The sequence below is a fragment of the Hevea brasiliensis genome, chromosome 8 (genome assembly GCF_030052815.1).
Source record: "Hevea brasiliensis isolate MT/VB/25A 57/8 chromosome 8, ASM3005281v1, whole genome shotgun sequence".
NCBI lineage: Eukaryota > Viridiplantae > Streptophyta > Magnoliopsida > Malpighiales > Euphorbiaceae > Hevea > Hevea brasiliensis.
Genome location: NC_079500.1, coordinates 32197325 through 32223183, shown reverse-complemented (window position 1 = coordinate 32223183; position 25859 = coordinate 32197325). Strand labels below are relative to the sequence as shown.

Sequence of the window (25859 nt, the reverse complement as noted above, 5' to 3'; positions counted from 1 at the left end):
AAAGAAAGGTTCAAGGAATTATTTGATACATGATATATAAATTACCTAAATGATTTGCCAAATACATAAGTTACATAAAAGTGAGATTGGAACCTATTTTTCCATTACAAATGACATAAAATTACTATAAAGCACTAATAGTGCTTAACATGAAATAATAAGTCTATAAGTACTTAATAACACTAATTTGCCCAAAGTATACACAGACTTATATATATAGCTTAGATCAATTGATATACTAACTAGGGACTACAGATTGCAGTACTGCCCACTTGAATGATCATTAATAGACAATATCTGTCTGATATGGTTATTCCTCAGGCTTTATGCCTGCTCGTTGGTCATTGTGCCTAATATAATTTCTGGCTTTATGCATACCCGCTAGCCTTGTGCCTGACTTGACCGATGTATATATGATAGACATACGGATGTCTAACTGGTTTACTCCCGTGTATCCAGTCTTTATAGTCTGTTATAAGTTACTTGAATAATGATATGAATTTAATAAGACTAAATATGTAATAAATGAGCAGAGAATATCCTAATAAGCTTATTTGCTCCCAAAGTTCAATAAACACGTAAATGATTTTAAATTTATGAAATCTACATTTCTTTATGAAATTATACATGGGATAATTATCTATATATATTTAGTTATTTTTACTTTATTTTATACACCACTAAGCAATTCACTTAGCGCGTTGGTTTACCACGCGTAGGTATTGGAGACCAGCAGCAGCCGCAGCAGCAGTAGTGCTCTGATAGAGAGTTTGATCATATCTGTATTAGAGTTGGAGTCAGTTGTGTACTTGGTAGGGCCCATGGTTATATGTTTTGTACTTTTTGTTCATTGTCTATAAGTAAAAGATGTAATTCATTTTGGGATTGTATAATAGTTTATAAATATTGTACATGATTTTATGTAAATGAAATGAAAAGTATTTACTTGAAAAAAAATATGAGAAATGTGTATGAGCAAATGATGATATGATATGATATGATATGATATATGGAAAAATGAGATGGATATGAAACTATTTTTAACAGGTAAATAGTGAAACTCGCCAAACGCTAATAACGCAGATGAGACTCTGTTCGGGTCTCCATAAAAATAAAATGTGATAAAAAAAATTTCAACACATAGGATAATATGAATAAATGGAATTTAAATTAATAATGTACACGACAAGATAAGATAGGGTGCTCCGGTACCGAATGTGTACACCTTACTCGATTACATTGTAGACCGGGTAAGAGGCGTTACAAGACCAAAACAGGGGAGGAAGGGGAACCTTTGGTTTTAAATCTGTAGGCTATAGAGTCCAAATTAGGAATAACAAGGGGTGAGATTTTTAAAGAGTACTCGATGCGATTAAGTTAAACTGATTAATATATAATTGAGTTTGTGATGTATTCAGATTTAAAAAATAATATTTATGATTTGATTTGTTCAGATTTTACATATATAGGAATATTCGTTATCTGAACCTATATATATAAATATTAAATAAAATATAATTTAAATATTTTATGTAAATTATTATCTTTTTAAAATATAAATTATTAATAAATAATTTTTTTCTATAAATTATTAATTAAAATATATAAAATTAAATAATTTTAAATATTTTCGAATAATGATTTGGAACAGATTCGAAAATATTAGCTAGGTTAAGATTGGAGTAGAGCATTGTCCAAATTCTTAATTTTTTTTATACAATTAATAATTAAATTTAAAACATAAAATATAATTTAAAACGATAAATCTCAGTAGAAAAAAAATCTGAATCTGACGATTCGATCCGAGTACCAGATTCCATAACCAAATCACAACCAGATTCTATTAAAACCAAAACAGATTCTATTAAAACCAAAACTTTCAAATGAAGTCCCACAAACATCTCTCAGAATTCAACTCTTGTAATCATAGCAAAACTCTCGCTCTTCTCTTCCTCTCTCTCTCTTCATTCCATGTCTGAAACTATATCAGCAGCAGATCCCATACACAAGCCATTACTCACCTCAGCAACAATGGGTTTGGAAGAATTTCAAGACCCACCAAAGAAAACTTACTGGAGATGGAGCAAGCAAGATTTCTTCCCGGAACCCTCTTTCGAAAACCTCGTCACCTACAGAAATGCTCTATCTCACACCTTTCCTCGCCTCAAGGATCGTCTCCTCTCTCGCTCTACCGACACCAATGAACTCGTCACTCTCCAGAAAGAGAGCGAAAACCCCATGCGCAAATGCCTCAATTGGTGGGACCTCATGTGGCTTAGCTTCGGTTCGGTTGTTGGGTCTGGCATCTTCGTTATCACCGGCCAAGAAGCTCGTGATGATGCTGGTCCTGCTGTAGTTCTTTCTTATGCTGTCTCTGGTATCTCTGCATTGCTTTCGGTCTTCTGTTACGCTGAGTTTGCTGTTGAGATTCCTGTCGCAGGTGGGTCTTTCTCCTATCTTCGGATTGAATTGGGTGACTTGATTGCTTTTCTTGCTGCTGGGAATATTCTTTTGGAGGCTGTTATTGGTGCAGCTGGGCTTGGACGTTCTTGGTCCTCATATTTTGCCAGCATGATCAATACTAACAATCCTGATTTCTTGAGAATCAGAGTTAAATCTCTCCCAGATGGATTTGATCTTTTGGATCCAATAGCTGTTGTTGTCCTTTTGATGGCTAATACCGTAGCAATGACTGGAACAAAGAGGACTTCTATTTTGAATTGGATTAGTTCTATTCTCAGTGCTACTATAATTGTGTTTATTATTGTTGTTGGGTTTATTCATGGCAAGAGCTCGAATTTGGTGCCATTTTTTCCATATGGACCAAAGGGTGTCTTTAAAGCTGCAGCTGTTGTATACTGGTCTTATACTGGGTTTGATATGGTTGCTACTATGGCTGAAGAGGCAGAGAAGCCATCAAGGGATATACCAATTGGGTTGGTTGGTTCAATGTCTATGATCACTGTGGTTTATTGCTTGATGGCTTTGGCACTGACCATGATGGTGAAATATACTGAAATTGATCCAGATGCTGCATATTCTGTTGCTTTTTCTCAAATTGGCATGAATTGGGCTAAGTATTTGGTGAGCATATGTGCCCTCAAGGGAATGACTACAAGTTTGCTGGCTGGATCTATTGGACAGGGAAGATACACCACTCAGATTGCAAGGTCTCATATGATTCCTCCTTGGTTTGCTCTAGTTCATCCAAAAACTGGAACACCCATTAATGCTACTCTTTTGGTAACTATACTTAGTGCTATTGTAGCATTTTTCACTAGTTTGGACGTTTTGTCAAGTGTCTTTTCCTTGTGTACACTCCTTATTTTCATGCTTATGGCTGTTGCATTGCTTGTGAGGCGATATCATGTGAAAGATGTTACTTCAAAGAGTCATTTGGTTAAATTTCTTATGTCTTTATTCATCATTATTGGTTCTTCAATTGGAGTAACTGCTATCTGGAGTTCAAATGGGAGAGGATGGATAGGATATGTGGTGACTTTTGTTCTTTGGTTTTTGGGGACCTTGGGGATGGCGTTGCTAGAAAAGCAACGTGTTCCAAAGGTTTGGGGAGTTCCTCTGGTTCCGTGGTTGCCTTCATTATCAATAGCCATGAATTTGTTTCTAATTGGATCTTTGGATTATAAAGCATTCCTGAGGTTCATAATTTGCTGTGCGGCAATGATTTTCTACTATTTGTTTGTTGGTGTTCATGCAACTTATGATGTAGCTCACAAGAACCAGGAATCAAGTTTGGGAAATGCTGCAGGAGTTATCTAATGGTATGTAGTAATATTTGATGGCTAGTTTAGTTATTTCTTATATTTTAGATGTCAATACTTAAGATATTATTATTTTCAATGTTCTGTAATACAGGAAGGAAATATTTGGCATCTATTCAATTTGTAATGATTTGCTCATTTTATCTCTTTCTCAACAATTTGTTTTGAAAATTTAAATTCATAAAGTTATCAATGTGATTCAACATTCCATTGAAATTTTCACGCCATAACAATTGGAGGTCCTTAAGAATGCAATCTTGATTATGTGATTGTGGAATAGAATATTTGCTTAATATTTCAGCATCCATTTCTGCCACATAAACATGACTTACTAATATGTGGAATAAGATTCTAATCAGAATGCCCATAGCTTCTGGATTCTAATTGGAGTTTGCTCCCTTATGGCAAACATGCATATCTCATCAATGGAGGTAGGCAACAACTTATGGATTGTCATGGAACATTACTTTGCCTGAATTATTTTCTCAGATTACAAAACAATATGAATACATAAATGCTGATTTTGGACATTTAATATAGTCCTTAACTCATGCTTGATTATATGTATTGATTATCACATAAATGATGGAAATTTTGTCATTCATTTGTCATATGAGTTCAATCTCAATCAGAGAGTTGCCCACTGTAAAACACCAGTAGTAATTGAAGATTACTATAAGTTACTCCAGAATATTGTAGAAAACAGAAGGCAGGAATTGTTGTTAGGAGTTTGTTAGCAAACAGATGATGTGTCATTTAGTGATTGGGTCAAGTGTTGTATATAAACAGTAGCAAAGTAAAGAAATGTCAGATGCTCATATTCACAATTCATTTTTCTTCTCTGCACGTTTTTCATCAGCTCCTAAGTATCAAGAGTCATAATAGCGTTTGATGTAGCTCCCAAGTTTCTGTGTTAGGTGATTGGCAAGCTTGTAGATCTGTTTTGTCTATTTTGCTTCTTAAAATTCACAGCAAGAAATTGATAACTGAAAGTGGGATGAAGATTTATATTGAGTAGTTGTGCTTTGAAAATCTAAATATCGTTGTTACATATAAAAGGAGAAAGAAGCGAAATATGGGGATTGCTGAGTTGTTTGGATAAGGGGTCAGATTGCTGAGTTGTTTGGATAAGGGGTCAGATTGCTGAGTTGTTTGGATAAGGGGTCGAGATTGGTAGGTAATTGGAGGGAAATAAGGAGAATAATTCTGTTGGAAGGGATAGAATTGGTTAAGGTTGGTTTAGTAGTTGTTAGAGGTTGTTATTAGAATAGTTATAACTGTCAATTGCAGTTACAACAGCTGATGGTAGCTGGATCTTTTATAAAAGGGCAGGAAACCCTTGTATTAGATCATCTGCATGCCTCTGTTCAGTAGATTGCAGATTGCAGAATTGCTCTTCCAATTCTGCAACCCTAACAGCCTCAGGTCCCTCCACCACACTCTGGTTAATCTTGTGACGCCAGTAGAAAGGATTGGAAGCAAAGCCCACATGCCAAATTGTCACAGAAACCCTTAGATTAGGGTTACTGCTTCTCGAGAATAAGAAAGAAAGAATTAGAGAGAAAGAGAATAGAAAAGAGAGAGAAGATAAAAGAGAATAGAAAAGAGAAAGATAGGAATTTTATTAGATTCTTCAAATGATCTAATACAAGGGTTCCCTTTCCTTTTATACAAGATCCGGCTGCCATCAATTGTTGTAACTGCAATTGACAGTTATAACTATTCTAATAACAACCTCTAACAACTGCTTAACCAACCTTAACCAATTCTATCCCTTCCAACAGAATTATTCTCCTAATTTCCCTTCAATCCCTTATCCAAACACCTCAGCAATCCTATTCAATTGCGAACTCTTCAATACCCCATATTTCTCTTCTTTCTCCTTTTATATGTGACAATCGTTTCAGTTCCAAATTTAGTTGTGAGAAAGATTCGTTCTCCTTTTTCAATCCATCCTCTTCGTGCAGCTGTACGTTGATAGATCAGAAAAACAAGATGGCTGATTTTGTTACTTGCTTAGCTAAGTGGAAACCAATTTGAGTTGTGTAATTTCACAGTTGAAGCTCTCAGGTCAGCATTAAGAGAAGACATTTTTGTGGCTTCCATTATTGTGGTTTGATATTATGGGATTCGATTCAATAAATTTAAGAAAACTCCAATTGTTGTATGTGGTTTTTTAATTCTAAAATCACTATAATACAAGATGCATTTAATATATAATAGTATTTGAAGGACGTCACGCAATTCCATTGATTCATTTTTCTAATTTTTTTTTTCAATGTCAATTGTTCCCCACTTGTATTTAGAGGTCCCATTTACATAACTATTTTTCATGCTTTAGGAAATAAAGCTTCAATTCTTTATGAAATTTTAGAGGCGAAGATCACTAACAATTATTGAAAAATATTACAATTGGGAAACACAGCGGATGGTGACGTTCAGGGGTGCACATGGTTAAAAGAAGAACACATGCTGTTTCAAGATTCATTAGGAGTCCAGAGACTTGTCAAATTGCAGTAGTTTGAACTGTAAGTTCTTTTGAATATCTTTCATTATAATGACAAGACAGTTCAGATAAGATTGCTAATCAAATAGGATAAAATGAAATGGATTTGATTCATCTTTCATTTAGTGATGAGAAAAATCAAGGGTAATTTAGTGATGAGAAAAATCAAGGGTAAACTAAGGGCGCACGAGCGATGGAAAATCCATATCTAGTGAGGAAAATATTTGAATATCTTTCTTGTTCACATAACTATGTGAAGTGTTGGAGGCCATAATTCTTCCAAAATACTGTTTGATGAAAGCATTTGCTAGTACTATAATTTTATGGCTATGGGTAGCAGAAAGTGTTAATCTGTTATGGAGCCAGCTACTTCAGATCAGTAAGGGACTGCAGATCAGCAAGGGATTATTCAGGTTGCACAAGCTCAAAGCATACTATTTCAGGGAGTGGCTGATAGAAGAAATGTAACATTCTCCCGGTAGCAACTCCATACATTCTCTTGTTTACATGATATAGGTACTATAGCAACGTCGGAAAAATATTTAAACTAAAGTGAGGGACCATAATCAACTCAAATATTTTTAAGAAATATATAGTAAAAATTTTAGATAGAGAAAATAAAGAGAGATCTGGAAAGAAAAAAGAAGATATTTATTATGTTATTGATTATTGATTGATTGCTTACAGGTATTTCTTCTTTATTTATAACAGTTGTAATGTCTTCTAACAGAAAATTATCTCAACAAAATATCTGCTCTTATTCTTCAGTTAACTCCTCTCATCTCCCTTCTTCCTCAACCACCTAGTCCTCTTATATGTAACATAAGTCGAACAATCCTAGCAGGCTGGCACATGAAATAACAAAATAGCCAAAAAATGTGTGAATAACTATAAAAGGTTTTACAATACTACTGCATCCAATATTTCCATAACCTAAACGTGCAAATGATATATGAAGAATTTTAATAGAATTTAGTCCAGCCATCTATAATATCATTTTTGGCATCAAATCTTTTTTTTAAAAAAAAAAAGGAAAGAAAAGCCAACTCAAGAAAGAAAATCCAAACCTTTTTGAGAATTGCAATTTAATCCAATGGCTTCATTTGTTACAATTTAGGCTAAATTGAGAAAATTGGTTGTAACTTTATCTAGTTGACCTATCAACCTCTCCTCCTTCTTTATAATTGTATTGAGAAAAATTGGTCAAAATTGAAAGCATAATTTTGGTTAATTGAATAAAATTGCAACCAATTTGAATAAAATTGCAACCAATTTACTCAAATTGGCCTAAATTGCCAAAATTGAAACAACCATATTAAATTGCAATGTTGTAAAAAGGTTTGGATTTTTTTATCATTAGGACAGAAAGAAAACCCAGATTATGCATTACTTGAATAATAAACAATGCCTTGTATCTATAGTAGCAATCAGAGATCAAAAAAATATCCAAGCAATTTACTTTGCAATTCATCTTATTGACTGGTCCTTTCAATCAAAGGGCATTGTGCTAGAATCACTGCTTGCTTGATTGCTGTTAAAGGGATAGCACCACCCAGACTACTTTTTTGATTGACTGCTGTACTAATTCTAGATTCATTAGCATTCTATAGTAACTTTCGTGGTTTGTCAAATAATTCATGTTGGCACAACTGCAAAGTTTCTTTATTAATTGTGGAATCATGGCTATTTGATAAGCTTCTATTGACAAGAAGCACCCTTTGTGCCTTTGGTTTTACCTGTAACCAGTATTGATTCCAGAGGTAAGCATGAATTCCTATAGATTAATAATAATAATAATAATAATAATAACCTAATGCATATTATGGTAGCCAATAACCACAGTGAGAGAAAGTTGAATCTCAGCTGATCCAAAATGTGGTATGACACACTAGAAATGCTTCAGATAAAAAATTAAAACAAAAAAAAGCTTTCTACAATTAAGAACTACTAGAAGACTGGGAATCCAATCAGGTATTTGTTGTGCAAACACATAACATTCAGGCCATCACTCATGCACATTAATTGAAAATGTCATTCTAATAATTGAAAGAACAACATCCTATGTTGAAGCATAAATATTTAGATTTTTTTAAATAAGAAATGAGAGTAAAAGCATTTGCAAAATCATAAAGGCTTGATATATTGAAGGAAAAAGAAACTGGATCGCACCCATAAACAACCTGGAAGGTAGTAGCGCAGAGAGCTGAATGGAACCAAGTGTTATAGTAATATTCTGTCCATGGTAGCCAATCCACCCAACTCTTTCATTTATCACCCCGAAAACAACAGAAATACAATTTCAATTTTGTGATTGACCATTTAGTTTGTCCATTGGATTGAGGATGATAGGTAGATGGAAAGGACAATTTAGTACTATAAAGTCGAAATAATTCCCTCCAAAAGTTACTTGTGAAAACGTCTTGATCACTAATTATTGTTTCTGGCAACCCATCAAGACGAAATATATTGCTGAAAAATGTACGAGCAACACTAACTATTGTATAAGGATGAGAGGAGTAAAAAGTGAGCATATTTCTGTTATGGAAAGGCAATATGGATTTATATATTCCTAAATAAATATGATTTGTATTCCTAACTCAGAGATATTTAATGTAGGACTTATATTCCTAGATCGGTAGGTTTTACATTCCTAATTAAGTATCGTAGTTATAGGAGATTTATATATATAAATTGTAATCATTTATTTTATAGAAATAATTAGAATAAAGATGTAGTCTTTGTGCTTTTTTTCCTATTCTCTTCCTTTCTTCATTTTTTGTCTTTTTTTTTTTTATTTCTTAAATCTTAATATGATTGTCACACCCTACCCCTCTGTAAGGCATAACATGATCCCGTAGTATACCTAATGAATTACCAACTCCGTCTACTGATAACCCATTAAATACACTACAAGGAATTTTAAAAACTTTTCTTACTTCTTTTACAGTGGTGAGCACTATTTACAGGTGTTAAAAACCTTTTTGAACTGAAGTGATAGAACTAAGACATTTGAATTATTTAGAATTTCTGTAAAAATTTTGGCAGAGTGCCATCTATATTTTGGATAAAACAGTTCTTCAGAAAAACCTGTAAAAAGCACTTCAATATATATTTCCAAATCTCAACTCCAACATGTTTCTCAACACAACATATTTCTCAACTCAATTCCATAGTAATTTTTCAAAGACTGAGATACAAGAAATATAATACAATTTTTACAAGTCAAAATAACTCATAATTTATTTTACAACTTTAATGTACAATTTTATTTTACAACTGCTCAAAACCAAGAACAATATATGCATGTACAAAATGCAAAATGTGGTATGTTCATTCACATGTCCAACCTTCACACCACTATACATACATTCAAACTGCCATAACAACCAACACATTTTAACATCATTATTCCATAAACCAAGCATGAATTCCAGCATTCTTTAAGAGTTAACAAACTGCCATAATGGTACACTTACATTCCATTACTTTCCAAGCTTTAAATCTCATTTTACATTTACATATACTAAGTATACATTACCCAAATAATTGCCTACACAATATACATTTAATCAATCATTTAATTCACCATTTACAAGTACAATTAAAGCGCCTTCAAGGTGTTTCCATGGCCAAAAGTGCACATTCCCATTCAACATCAAAACTCAAAAATTTCGCCATACATCAAACACCCATAACACCCTTACAAACTTTAACAAAGCAACAATCAAAAACTCAAACTTACCTATGGATGAGACTTTTTAAATCTTCACCAAAACTTGGTCTTCTTGCTGCCAATCTACTGCCCAAGTGGTGTAGACTAACTTTGATGAAGGAAGGTAGAAGGAAAGAAGCTTGAATCTCATATGCATGGAGCTTCAACCATGCGTCAATGGAGTTTTTTGGGAGCAAATTTTCTGTTGGTTCTAAGGTTGAAGATGAAGATGTATATTCTGTCCAAATGAAGCTTTAGTGGTCCACTTAAATGAGTTAGTGGACCACTATGTAAAAATTAAATCATTGTTTATTCTAAGGTTTCATTTTTCCACATTTAACTCCCAATTTTTGCTATTTACATTAGGTACCACCAATTTAATTTTTCATGACATTTTCTAAGTGTAATATTATTTATTTTTAATGGACATTTAGGTCAAAAGACAATTCGGGATGTCCAATGACCACAATGCCCCTGTTAGGGTTGCATTCCCGATTTTTCTAAGTAACAGGGTTTTGTCAGTTTTCGATTTCCCACTTTTCTTTGTACTAATTATTTAATTTTTCTTTGATATTTCTAATGATATTTCTACTTCAATTGATGTCTCTTTAACTCCTAAAAATATTTTTCAGGGTTCTCCGCGGTCCAGGGCTAGTCAACGGTCCACGCCGTGACTTCCCGGTGCGGTCACCCATCGCTAGGGTTCTCGGCTCGCTTAACTTAGTTGCATTTCTTTACTATTATTTTTCCTTTATTTTTCTTGTATTTTCTTTTCTTGTATTTCATTATTTAATGTCTCCTCACTCATATCGAAGTGTAGTTCTAGACATTCTAGCTGTCCGGACAACACCAGTTCTGAATAGTAGAACGCACTCTAGAACTTAGGGTGTTACAATTCTCCCCGCCCCTTAACATATATTTCATCCACGAAATTTTTCCCAATAGCCATCTTACAATAGTCATACGTTTATTTTCTCCTTTCTATATGATTGTATAATCTTCTTTTCCTCAAATTTGTATAAGACTTTTAACAATCTAATACAACATTTAATTTGTTTGTATATCACCAATCTTCTCTTACTATTGTCCTGTCTAATATTTCGATCCATGTTCCTTCTTGAATGACCCTTGAGGTCATGTTAGAATCATTTATCTAGTCATTGGTCATCTGACCATTCTAGTCCATAGTCTTCCTCACATTCGTAACATTTCTTTGTTATATTTGAACCAATTGTTCGAAATTTTATTTTATTTTTATTTTTTTATTTTTTTATTTTTATTTTTTATTTTTTTTTACTTTCATAACTCTGTTTATCTGTCAATATTCTATAACGTACTTCCTTTTGTACTGAACTATAACCTTTCGATATTCTAACCTTTGAGTTTTAGATCCCTAAGTAGGATTTTCAAACTTATTTCTAACAATTAAATTCTGTCCTGGCATAACTATACCAAAACAGATGCTGTTGGCAACTATTCTCATCTAGGTGTGCTATCGGGTAGTACGTAGTTCTACACAATAATCTCAAGTTAGTACTGTAATCTGCAGCTTACAGTATAAACATCAAGAACATTGCATAGTTACTACGATACATCCCAATAGATCAAATTTTTCGATATTTTATCCTTTTCGAATTTACTGATATTCGAATCTTATTCTGATTACAATATCCATCAGCAATTTCTAACAGTAACCTCCTTGCCCTCATCTAGAGCAATTCCATTACTGCATCTTACTTTTACGTCCTCTTGCCTTCCATTAAGTAAGCTCGCCAATTAGCTTTATAATTTATGGTGTGTTAGAAAATACTTTTCGCCGATAAACTTCTTCAAAACTAATTTCACTTATTATCACAATCCTTATCTTAAAGGACTAATCACTAATGCATCAAAATTTATTCCCTTGTAAAGGAATAACAATAGAATATATAGTTCTAACACTAACATAAAAGTATGCAAACTCCAGGTCAAACAATACATATGTATATCTTAATTGTTGATTGAGAAAGTACCAGCAATAATGTCAAAAGTCTCAGCCTCTTCTCTCTGCCGTATAGCGTATACTCCAGCTGGAGCATCACCCTGTTCTGGCTGATTCACAGTACTTTGACTTCTAGGTGTACTGCCCCTACCTCTACCTCTACCTCTACCTCTACTAACTGATGGTGAACTCTTTGGGGTGGAAACTTGGGTTGATCCCTTTGGTGTAGTAAATGATCTAGAACGACCTGGATTTACACAATCCCTAGCAAAATGACCAGCCTCTCCATAGTTAAAACATGCTCCTATGGCTCTATAACATACCCCACTATGTGGTTTACCACAAGTTTCACAAAGTCGATCTGATAGCGCATTCCTAGGTTTCTGTTGAGTTTGCTGATCGAATCGAGGTGGTTTCTGTCCAAAAGATCTATCTCTACCGGACTTCTTACTATCTCTGTTGTATCCCCCAAAGTTTTTCCTCTTCCCAGTAAGACCACTAGAACCACTTCTCTTGACTTTCCCTCTTTTCTGCCTTCTCGATTTCTTTTCTCATGAGCCGCTTCAGATTCAATTCTTTCTAATTCTAGTGCTTGAGAAATAAGTTCAGAGAAGTTGTTATGTTTGAATCCGACCACTTGTAATCTGATACTAGGCTTCAAGTCCGTTTCAAACCTCTTACATCTCTCTCTACTGGTAGAAAGTAGACTTGCTGCATAATGGCTCAGGCGGAAAAATTCCCTTTCATATTCAGCCACCGATCTACTCCTGTTTGCACTTAGGAACTCTTGCGATTTCGATCTACATAAGCATCGAGGACATATTTTTGTCTGAATTCTGAGAAAGTCACTCCAGTTAGCACTGCAGTTCTACGGCATGTGGGAATGGTTTTCCACCACATAAGCATCCCCACAGAGCAAAGATCGAGTATTCAAATCTGAGCTCCTGCATGCGATCTTGATTTCTTGAATACCCTATCCATCCTTTCTAACCACTGTTCTGCCTCTAGAGGATCTACTGTCCCCTTGAACTCTGTAGCCCCATATTTCATCAATTTGTCATATTGTCTAGCAGAAGACTGTGGTTGTACCACTGGTGTCTGTATTGGGGCTTGAGTAGGCACATTACCAGCCATTTGTTGGAACATTGCGACCATCTCTTTGGCGAGCGAGGAGGCGTGGTACAACGGGTGGTCTTCTTGAACCACGACATTATGTAGGGTGGGGCATCCTTGCACCTCGGCCTCTATAGATTGATCATTGAGCGATCACCCTCTTCCATAGTCAATACGAGGATCTTAAACCTCCTAAACAAATAACACAAGGAGATTTCCTCCCGTTAGTGCATATTTATAATGTAATGTACTGTATGTATCAGACAATGATATTGAGCAGTTGTACTATGAAGAAAGAATATTCAAGTAACATGTGAAAACAGAATTTAAAAAACTTTGCTCTGATACCATTAAAACATGTCACACCCTACTGGAGAACATGATCCCGTAGTATACCTAATGAATTACCAACTCCGTCTACTGATAACCCATTAAATACACTACAAGGGATTTTAAAAACTTTTCTTACTTCTTTTACAGTGGGGAGCACTATTTATAGGTGTTAAAAACCTTTTTGAACTGAAGTGATAGAACTACGACATTTGAATTATTTGGAATTTCTGTAAAAATTTTGACAGAATGCCATCTATATTTTGGATAAAACATTTCTTCAGAAAAACCTGTAAAAAACACTTCAATATATATTTCCAAATCTCAAATCCAACATGTTTCTCAACACAACATATTTCTCAACTCAATTCCATAGTAATTTTTCAAAGACTGAGATACAAGAAATATAATATAATTTTTACAAGTCAAAATAACTCATAATTTATTTTACAACTTTAATATACAATTTTATTTTACAACTGCTCAAAACTAAGAACAATATATACATACAGTGAACATACATTACAGTACAAAATGCAAAATGTGGTATACTCAATATACCCGATGATCTCTCAATGTAGTACTAGCGACCTAGTCTGCGCCTGTCGATCTGTCTACTGCGGCGGCAATGAAAACTATCGAGTAAAATTTACTCGTGGTGCACAATAACAATTTGAAATGCGATATATAAATCTTTTATTGGCAGTTCACAAATCAAATGATTCACAATTTACAAAATTCACCTAACACAAATTTGATCAAGTAATTGAATAATACCGTTTGCAAATCAATAACACAATTCGATCAAATAACTGAATAATACCGCTTTGCAAATCAATAACACAATTCAATCAAATAACTAAATAATACAATGTTGCCAATCGATAACATAATTTAAGCCATTACACAATTTTCCACACATGCTAGTGTTGTACACCACGACAAGACACACTCACCCCAATAATCAAAATCAATGAGGAGGAAGCTAGTGAATAATGAGTACTCATCCACACTCACCTCGGTGGGAAGTCAAAGAGGGAGGAACATAATCACACTCACCCTAGACTGATAAGTCAAAGAGGGAGGAATATATCAACAGTGTCATGCCAAATGTGAATCAAAACAATTTCAAATCACAATATTTCATACAAACCATAAATCACATTTTATCTCAAAATTTCCATTTGCAAAGTTGGCAATACAATAAGTTCCAAATAATATTCCCAAAACCAAAGCAATCAAAACTTATTCATAACTCATTTCTCTACATAAATTTGCTAGTAAGCGTGAATATAAAAGTATTGTGCGGACACAATTTAAAACTATAATGTTGAATTAAATTTTTAAGTAGAAAATCAGAAGTCAAACTTATTGTGCACAAACACAATTTAAAATAATAACATAGAAATAATCATAATTTATTTCAATTGAAAAATTCAAAAGAAATACTTATTATGCACAAACCTCTGATAACTGTCTCTTGGCTCTGACTCAGTGTTTCCTTCCCCTCCCTGAGTCTTTGCTAACTGAGAAACACAATTTGAAGTGTTTCAGTACTCATTTAAACTGTCTCTAACAATAATGCTTGATAATTAATTCACTGAATTCATTTATTCGCTTAGTCAACCTACTATGTCGACCCTTGGTACATTCTAGGTAATTTAGGTTTTAATGTCATTAATATGTCACATTCGATAGTCTTTTAGGGTTGGTACATGTTACCAAATTCATTTCAGGTATACTGCATTTTCTTGCGATTTGCTGGATTCCGGAATACTAGTTTGACCTAGCCGGACGACCTAGTTCCCTCGGTTTTCGAATTTTGGTCAAAACTACAAACTTGTAGATCTATGTCTTATGGAACGCGGGCAAAATTTCAGGTCATTCTGAGTTATGTAGGCCATGTTATGGTCATTTTACTATTGTTGGTCAAATTACACAAAAATTGGTCATTTTAGATCACTTTAAGTCATTTTAGGTTCGGCCAGTTTTTGGACCCGAATTTGTGCAAGCTGTTTGACTTACTTATGGTCATTTCTGGGCTTTGGTGTCTTCATAAGACTTGTAGATATGGGTCTTAACTATTTATGGTTAAAATTTCAGGTCAATTGGACCTGTTTTGAGTGAGTTATGGCCTAAACACTAACTGCTGCCCAAATGGTCAATTTTCAGGCCTCATTTGCACTTAATCCGGATTTGGTCATTTTTCAAGCTACCTTGCAAGCAGAATTTTGGCAAGCTTCCTTCATGAAAGTTGGCACATTTTGTGCCTAGTTTCACCTCAAATTGGTCTCATACCAATTGGAGCCACACACTTAAAGTTATAGGCCTAAAATACAAACTGCCTTATTGCAATTCTTGCATACATATCAAACATCACTTTTAACACTCACCAAACTTAATATTCAAACTAATTCTGGTTGTACCATGACCTAAACATAATTCACAACACATTATAGGTCATTTTGGCAGCTTACAATTACATTCAATGTGCACCAACAAGTGCAGAATTTGCCCAACTCAATTTACAACAATTTAACTCCATAACCAAGCTCATTCACATGTCCAACCTTCACACCACTATACATACATTCAAACTGCCATAACAACCAACAAATTTTAACATCATTATTCCATAAACCAAGCATGAATTCCAGCATTCTTCAAGAGTTAACAAACTGCCACAATGGTACACTTACATTCCATTACTTTCCAAGCTTTAAATCTCATTTTACATTTACATACACTAAGTATACATTACCCAAACAATTTCCTACACAATATACATTTAATCAATCATTTAATTCACCATTTACAAGCACAATTAAACTGCCTTCAAGGTGTTTCCATGGCTGCCAAAAGTGCACATTCCCATTCAACATCAAAACTCAAAAATTTCTCCATAAATCAAACACCCATAACACCCTTACAAACTTTAACAAAGCAACAATCAAAAACTCAAACTTACCTATGGATGAGACTTCTTAAATCTTCACCAAAACTTGGTCTTCTTGCTGCCAATCTACTGCCCAAGTGGTGTAGACTAACTTTGATGAAGGAAGGTAGAAGGAAAGAAGCTTGAATCTCATATGCATGGAGCTTCAACCATGCGTCAATGGAGTTTTTTGGGAGCAAATTTTCTGCTGGTTCTAAGGTTGAAGATGAAGATGTATATTCTACCCAAATGAAGCTTTAGTGGTCCACTTAAATGAGATAGTGGACCACTATGTAAGAATTAAATCATTGTTTATTCTAAGGTTTCATTTTTCCACATTTAACTCCCAATTTTTGCTATTTATATTAGGTACCACCAATTTAATTTTTCATGACATTTTCCAAGTGTAATATTATTTATTTTTAATGGACATTTAGGTCAAAAGACAATTCGGGATGTCCAATGACCACAATGCCCCTGTTCGGGTTGCATTCCTGATTTTTCGGTAACACCGAGTTTTGTCCGTTTTTCGATTTCTCACTTTTCTTTGTACTAATTATTTAATTTTTCTTTGATATTTCTAATGATATTTCTACTTCAATTGATGTCTCTTTAGCTCCTAAAAATATTTTTCAGGGTTCCCTGCGGTCCAGGGCTAGTCAATGGTCCACGCCGTGACTTCCCGGTGCGGTCACCCATCGCTAGGGTTCTCGGCTCGCTTAACTTAGTTGCATTTCTTTACTATTATTTTTCCTTTATTTTTCTTATATTATTTTTTTGTATTTCATTATTTAATGTCTCCTCACTCATATCGAAGTGTAGTTCTAGGCATTCTAGCTGTTCGGACAACACTGGTCACCGGAACAGTAGAATGCACTACCGAACTTAGGGGTGTTACAATGATATCAGAGCTTAGATAAATTTTTGATAATTTTATTTTTGAAATTTTGTCCTTGGTTCTCCTTAACCACTTGCTATCATAGTAACATAAGAATTTTTGCCTCTTTTTTTTTGCCCTGCTTCTCTATGTTGCCTACTGCTACCTTAGGTGACTGACCTAGGGTGTACTACTTGCCTCACTGCCCACCTGAAAGGAAAAGAGGTTATTGATCGGCCATCCACCCAAGTCTGGTGATTGGAAGGTTGGCAAGTGGTAAATGCGCCCTTTAATGTTCCAGCACTGATCCAAGCGCTGGCTTGTGCAGATGCGTCCAACATCTTCTCAATCTCTACAACATTGTCCGACTTCACCCTGGTGTTTGAGTTACAACACAATGTGCTAGCTATTGAACTTGGAGTTGTGATTTGTTAACACCCATTCTATGATAACTTGGTGGCATTTTGAACTGCTGTAAGGAATATTTTGAGGGTGTTTTGGGTAAATAAAAGCTGAATCTTATGACCTATTGCTATTTTCTTATGACCTTAATTTTCTGCATCACCATGAGTTGTAGTTGAGGTAGGCTTGTTGATTTAGGCTTGGGGACCTGTTGACAACTCTGTAACTTCCTATAGGTTCTGAAACTTCATTTTTCTTGTTTTGTGAGTTGGTTCTTATGGATTTTGGTTCTTTCATCTTGGTCTTGCTTTTTCTTTGTTTGGATTTTGCTAAGATATTTTAGTTACAATTTTGAGTGCTACAGGGACTGGTACTTCAGTAACATTTTAAAACTCCCGTTAAACTTTGTTGAAGTTTGGATAGCCACTATATTGCTACCATATAAGCTGTTTGAATAAATATTCATCTACTATCATCCTAGCATTGCCTTTGGAGAGGGTCTTTGTACTAATATTTTCTCGCAGGCATTGCCTTTGGAGATGGTTTGTCTTTTGTGTTTTGGCCTCTGTATAGGTGTTTTTGAATTCAATACACTGTTACTCTGTGTTTTTGAATACAATACAATACTGTTTGTAACACCCTCCCTGTAGCAACTCCGTGCATTCTACTATTCCGGTGACCAGTGTCGGTCCGGACAGTTAGAACGTCTGGAAAAATATTTAAACTAAAGTGAGGAACCATAATTAACTTAAATATTAATAAGAAAAGTTTAGTAAAAATTTTAGAAATAAAATACAACAAAGTTAAATGAGCCGGTGCCCAAGTGATGGGTAACCCAGTGGGAAGTTGCGATTCTCGCAACTAGGAGCCCTAGACCAGGGGAAAAATTTATAAAATAATTTTTGGGACTCCAGAGAAGGGTCATTGAGGTTCCTATGGCATTAGAATGCCAAGAAAATATTTAGAAAATTTTTTCAATCGGTATAGACAATTTTGACCCGTTAAGCCAAACGGAGGGCATTTTGGTCATTTCGCCTTCAGAGCTAATTTTTGGCTGACTTGTTCAGTTAAGTAAATAATTATTATGACATAAAATGTGAATAAACATTACTAAAAATTAAATTGAAAATGAGTAGAGATGAAAAGAAAAGAAAATAAAAGAAAATACCTAATAATGACATCATATGATGTCATTAAAAACCTATCCACCAATCATAATTAAGCACCACTTAAATTAACCTATTAAAGAGGATAATTGAGACAAATAAAAACAAAAGCCATCTGCTCTTCCTCACCCAAAAACGTTACACTCTCTCCCAAACCCATTCCTCCATGGAAGCTTAATGGAAGCTTGAAACAACCCACCAAATCACCTTGAAACCACAACCTTGCTTCACTAAAAATTGATTTTGCAACTTGAACAACCTCTAGCCAGCAAAAAGAAGAAGGAAGAAGGGAGTTTTGGAGACTTGGAAAAGTTAGCAAAAGAGGTTAGTGCCCAAATTATTCTTTCTCACTCAATTCATGTTTAAGAACATGATTTAAGTTGAAATTGTAAGTTTAATGTATAAATTGAACTTTGAGAACTTGGAGACTTGAACAAAAATTAGGGTTTGCTCATGAAATGGTATATGAACATTCTAATGGTCAATTAGTGACCATTTGAGGTAATTTGATCATAACTTGGAGTGAATTGTAGCATTAGAAAACTGATTTGGTATGCTGCCTAGTGAAACCAGCAGGGTGGCTGTGAGTCCAGCCTGTTTGGACAGCCATAACTTGGGCTGTATAGGTTCAATTGGTATTTGGCCAATTGGACATGAAACTAGACATATAATGGCACAATTTTGGTGAAGAAACCATGCCCAAAATACCAAAGCAAGTGGACCAAAAACTTGCCCCCATCCGGATGTCCTGCAACCAGATTCTGTAGAATGACCAAATGAACAGTGATTGTTCATTTGGCCATAACTCATTGTAGAATGCCCAATTGACCTGAAATTTTTACAGCAACAAGTTAAGATATAGACCAACAACTTTCATGAAGAAACCCACCCCAAATTATGACCAGAACCTATCCAACAAGGCGATTCTGATCCTTGTTCACTTTGCCTTGTAGATATGTCGATTCACGAAATTTTTCAATCCGGCCAGTTGTGGTTTTGACCATAACTTGAGCTACAAAAATCAAATGGAGTGATTCAAAAAAGAAATTCAACTAGACAAAATAAGGAACAACTTTCCATGTTTATCATTTTCTCAAATTCCCACTGCAACAGTAATGAAAACAGTAAAATTAGGGTATAAAAACTGAAAATTTTGCTCCATTAGTTTTAAGCTTAGAAATGGTATTGGTGATTAATGCCAACAATTTTTGAATGCACAATGTGGTATGTTGGGAGTGTTGAAACCAATGTACCTATTTTCTATGCAAAAGTCAATATTTTTGCTGACTAATGAAGTGAATAGTAACACAAAGCTTGAAATTCAAAAATTTCAAAATTCAAAAATATCAAATGCCCTAGTATACCTAACAAGATTGGTTTGGATAGTTTGGCATGCCAATAGGGTTCGATTAGCGATGCGCACATGGCATTATGCCATTCTGATTTCATGGCTTTTAGCCATTCGACGTGTGTTGAGACTTGGCCTTGTGCCTAATGTTATTTACAACTTATTAGGCATTACATTGCACAGGAGATACATATGTGACCGATGGTGTGATGGCGAGTATGATACCCATGCGGTTGCTCGTTTATCCGATCCGATGCGTCAAAGATAGGTTACTTGGGCAGCAAACATAAAAGTGGACAAATTTAATGAAATAATGAATATAACAAGTACAAAATAAGTAAGATTACAAATATTCATCGAAAATTTATTTGAAATGAAACATCAATACATTCACTGCATATTTACTTTCTATTATTTATTTTTATTTTATTATTGGCACCACTAAGCATTATTGCTTAGCACGTTGCTTTTGCCACGCGTGAGTTGGAGATCTTGGCCAGAGCCCAGTAGACCACGTGGGTGAGACCTCTGTGACTCTGCATAGTGTCCGTGTCACCTCACCATCTTCAGTGCATTGGTAGGACACTAGGTTTCATTTTGGTATTTTGTAACTAACTTTTATTTTCTCATATATAATTGAAACTTATGTAATGTATTTTGGTATTAATGTATATAGTGGAAATTGTGTTTGTGAATGAACAAGTGAATATTTATTTATGACTTTTACATGATTATCATATGAGATGAATGATTGAGAAATAGAAATGTTGTTGAAAAATATTGAGATTTTGATGATATTGGAGTTTGAGAATGATTGAATATGATTATCGGAGGTGTTTTTCACAGGTTCCGAAGAACTGTTTTCTCCATTTTTAGCCGGTACTGTGTCGGATTTTCTATAAAATTTTTGGAACCTCAAATAAATTATAATTTCAATAAATGACTTAAATGAATTATATTTCACAAGTTATATTCAAAACTATGATAAAAATTAATTAAGGAAGAATAAAAATGATTAAGATAAAATAGAGTGTTCATTTTACCGTGTGACATAGCTTACTCGGATATACTGTAGACGGGTAAGGGGTGTCACATTTAGTGGTATCAGAGCACGGTTTAGGCGTTTCTGGGCCTAGATTGAGTCTATACCATGCATTGCATTTGTAAGAGTTGAGGTGACACTAATGCAGATCTGTTTGTCTTTGTTATTTTGAATAGGATATGGACCCTACATCACGGAGCGGTTGAGGAGGAAGTGGAAAGTCATGCTCCACTGCGGTGAGGCCGGGGTAGGGGAGAACTGCTCATTGAGACTAAGGAGAAAGTGAAGTAGGATAACACGGAAAGGTGAAGAAATAAAGAGGTATTAGCTCCTTGGCTATTTACATTGGGTAAATTTCGAGGACGAAATTTAAATAAGAGGGGAAGAGTTGTAACATTCTCCCGATAGCAACTCCGTACATTCTACTGTTCCGGTGACCGGTGTCGGTCCGGACAGCTAGAACGTCCGGAAAAATATTTAAACTAAAGTGAGGGACCATAATCAACTCAAATATTAATAAGAAAAATATAGTAAAAATTTTAGAAATAAAATACAACTAAGTCAAATGAGCCGGTGCCCAAGCGATGGGTAACCGGAGGGAAGTTGCGGTTCTCGCAACGAGGAGCCCTAGACCCGGGGAAAAAATTATAAAATAATTTTTGGGACTCCAGAGAAGGGTCATTGAGGTTCCTATGGCATTAGAATGCCAAGAAAATACCTAGAAAAATTTTTCTATCGGTACAGACAATTTTGACCCGTTAAGCCAAACGGAGGGCATTTTGGTCATTTCGCCTTCAGAGGTGATTTTTGGCCGACTTGTCCAGTCGAGTAAATAATTATTATGAACTAAAATATGAATAAATATTGCTAAAAATTAAATTGAAATGTGGTAGAAAAGAAAAGCAAAGAAAAATCAAAATAATGCAAATAATGACATCACATGATGTCACTCAATCACTCCCAACCAATCACAAGTTAATAAGCTTTATTAAAACACTTAAAAGAGTCAAAGAAGACCAAAAATTCTGGTCATCTTTTTTCTTCTTCTTCTTCCTCAAGACGTGAAACCCATCTTCCCCTCTCCCTCCATTGAAGCTCTTGTTTCAAGCTTGATTCCCTTCACTTCCCACCATAAAATCTCTTCTTCTTTTCATTAAAATTTGTCCACTCATCTTGGGAGAGTGTTTGGCAGCAAAGAAGAGGAAAGAAAGTGAAGTTTTGAGTTGGGAAATTCTGCCCTATTCAAGGTTAGTGCTTACTTATGCTAATATTCCTTTATTTCCATGTTAAGGACTTGAATTTAGTATGAAATTGTAAGTTAAATGGACTAAATTCATGTGTATACATACCATGGATTTCAGCTGCCCTAAGGAAGGAATAGGATTGAGAGTTGATGATAGACTTAGAATGAATTAGAGTTTATGTTTAAAGTGTATAAACACATATATAATGAATGGAAGTGTGTAACTAAGGTGTATGGGTGAATTGCAATGAGAAATTAGGGTTTTAAGGGTGAAAATTGGACTTGGCATTTGAATTGAGTAATGGACATTTTAGTGGTCAATTAGTGACCATTTTAGGTATGTTGACCATGAATTGGACTGAAAAATAGGATTGCAAAGTGAAGATGTAGGCTGCCCTAGGAGCAGAGGAGAGAAAAAAATTCAGTCCAATTACACAGTCATAACTTGGGCTGTGTTGGTCCAATTGGTGTTTGGCCAATTGGAAATGAAACTAGGCTTATAATGGCACATTTTTGCTGAAGAAACCATGCCCAAAAGACCAAAGCAAGTGGACCAAAACTTGGCCCCAATCCGGATCCCCTGCAACAGCACCTTCAGAAATGACCAAATGAATAGTAACTGTTCATTTGGTCATAACTCACTGTAGATTTGGTCAATTGACCTGAAATTTTTACAGCAACAAGTTAAGACATAGACAAACAACTTTCATGAAGAAACCTACCCCAAATTATGACCAGAACCTAACCCAAATGGCAGTCACAGTTACTGTTCAAACCTGCAACTCTGTAGATTTTCATTTGAGCAGTAATGTTTGGATGACTATAACTCCCTCTAGAAAACTCGGATTTAGGCGATTCTTGAACCGATGGAAACCTAAGGCATAGTAGAACATTTCATATGAAGAAAGTTAGGCCAAATTATGAACTTAACTTGATCAAATTACTGACCAAAGTTGGACCAAAATCTGCCAAAACCCAAAAGTGCAGCATGAGCGATTGCGTGAACAGTAAACTTATTTTGGCCATAACTTGAGCTACAAAACTCCAAATGGAGTGATTCAAAAAAGGAAATTCAACTAGACAAAATAAGAAACAACTTTCATGTTTACCATTTCCTCAAATTCCTACTAAAATAGTGCCCAATGGAATAGTAAAGTTGAGTTAGCAAAATTGAAAATTTTGCTTCTCTTGGTTTAAGCTTAGAAATGGTATTAATGCTTAATGCCAACAAGTTTTAAATGAAAAATGTGGTATGTTTGAAGTGCCAAAGTCAATGTACATATTTTCTATGCAAAAGTCAACATTTTTGTTGACCAATGAGGTGAATAGTGTCACCAAAACCCAAAATTGACAATTTTGCCAAAATGACCTAAGCTTTGAGAAAGTGACCAAAACCAACAAGTTTTGAATACAAAATGTGGTATGTTGGGAGTATTAAAACCAATGTACCTATTGTTTATGCAAAAGTCAACATTTTAGTTGACTAATGAAATGAATAGTGACACCAAAACTTGAAATTCAAAATTTGAAATTAGAAATGCATCTAGGGGACTTTAAATTGCAATTGGCAATTAATACTAGCAAATGTAAAACTCAAAATGTGGGATCTTGGTGTAATAAGAATTAATATATTCATTAAGTATAAAAAGGTCAACATTTTGGTGGACTAGTAAGGTGAATAGTAATCAAAATGATTAGTAAATTAAGATGAAGACCTAGAACCAATTCTAAGCTTAAATGCTTAGAATTGTATGACAAATATGGACTATGCATCCTAGTCAAAATTGTTAAAAAGAAATTTAGGCTATAAATTTGAAATCCATGAAATATTCATGGATTACTTGAAATATGAAAAATAAGTCACCTAATTGATGTGAATAGATAGTTAGAGCACATATGCTCATCACAAATGGAATTCATAAAATATTAGAAACTCAACTTGAAATATAAAATTTGTAATTACATAAGTAGACTCTTGAATGTATAAATGAAAAAGGAAAAATGTTTTGAATACAATGGTACATGTGAACCATTGTTTAGAATTGGGATCAATATGAATAACATAATGAATGGATAAATAAACCATATTAATGTATGAATGAGACCTTAGTTCTCATTATTGTAAAGAGGAGAAGTATTTTGAGTACAATGGTATATGAATACCATTATTGTGAATTGTGATCAATAGGAATGATGTAAGGAATGTATGAATATTATGATCAATGTACAAATTATGAAATTTATCGTGAAATAATAAAGACATAAAACACAACATATTAATATTTGATGATATTATATGCCCTTGTATTGCCTAGACATGTGTGTCAGATTGGATAGTTTGGCATGCCAATAGGGTATTGTTTTAGCAGTACTGCAAAAGGCTTTATGCCCGTATTCATGGCTTTTATGCCCGTATTCATGGCTTTTATGCCCGATTATGTGATATCATGGCTTTTTAGCCATACTGACTGCATACATGGTTGACGTTCTGCGTCCCATGGTATGACGGCCCGAGGCACCGCGGTGTCCAGTGCCAACGACCCGTTATCCAGTTTAGTCAGCCTGTCGTAGGTCACTTGGGCAGTGTAATTTATTGAAATAAATTAAGACTATTAGTAATTAAAAACATTAGAGATCAAATAAATGAGTTAATAAGACTTCAAAAGAATTAGTTACAATTATGAAATGATCCAAACCACATAAAAATTGTTAAGTAAAATGATAAGAGAGTTGCAAAAATAGGTATAACTTAACTAAATATTTTAAATGTACCTTCTATTGCCATATGAATATAAATTGAGTATTTTTATTAATTCTGTATATTGTACATTATCACTGTGAATTTCGGAATTAAACGCTTCCAAAGCGAAACAAATGAGAACAAAAGATAATTAACATTAGACACATTGTATTAAATTAAATTGATTCTTAAGCATTCAAATTATGCTCTATTCTTTCTTTATTTGTATATATTATTTCTTGTTATATTATTGCACCACTAAGCAGAAATGCTTAACGCGATGGAATTGCTTCCTCGCGCAGGTACTGAAGGTAAAAACCAGTAGACTGTCGACTGAGATTTTTGGAGTCCAGATCTGCAGAAGTGTCAGAAGAGTTCAAGATTGTCACCTCCTCGGCAATGCATGTAGATAGGGCCCATTTTATACATGTTATGTATATTGTTCATTCCTAGCACATTGTAAATTATTTGTATATCTTGTACAAAATAAACTCATGTAATTAACCTATGAATTATGGAAGCTATTCAAAGTAAGTATTTTAGTATGTGAATTGAATTTGAGTTATAATGAGATTATACTTGTGAATATTGAGATATTGAAAATCTAATGAGATTTCTGAGAAATCTGGATACTGTATTGAGATACATTATGATTGAAAATTTATGATACAATAAAGTTTGA

General features: G+C 34.4%; 1 protein-coding gene across 3 annotated transcripts; it reads left to right on the top strand.

The window, feature by feature from the left end:
• Window positions 1–1827: 1827 nt before the first annotated feature.
• Window positions 1828–25630, top strand: LOC110672860 (cationic amino acid transporter 8, vacuolar). 3 transcript variants are annotated; one of them, XR_009150674.1, is made up of 3 exons: window positions 1828–3782; window positions 6208–6310; window positions 25480–25619. XR_009150674.1 is itself a non-coding variant. In XM_058151527.1 (2 exons), the coding sequence occupies exon 1, from the start codon at window positions 1972–1974 to the stop codon at window positions 3778–3780; it is 1809 nt and encodes a 602-aa protein (XP_058007510.1). In that variant the 5' UTR covers window positions 1828–1971; the 3' UTR covers window positions 3781–3782; window positions 25480–25630. The 3 variants fall into 3 exon arrangements, 2 of the variants coding, with proteins under 2 accessions (XP_058007510.1, XP_058007509.1); XM_058151527.1 differs by lacking the exon at window positions 6208–6310 and having other exon boundaries at window positions 25480–25630; XM_058151526.1 differs by lacking the exon at window positions 25480–25619 and having other exon boundaries at window positions 6208–6730.
• Window positions 25631–25859: the final 229 nt, after the last annotated feature.

Coding starts and splice junctions, on each gene's coding strand:
- LOC110672860 (XM_058151527.1), top strand. CDS start 1,972: ATGTCTGAAACTATATCAGCAGCAGATCCCATACACAAGCCATTACTC.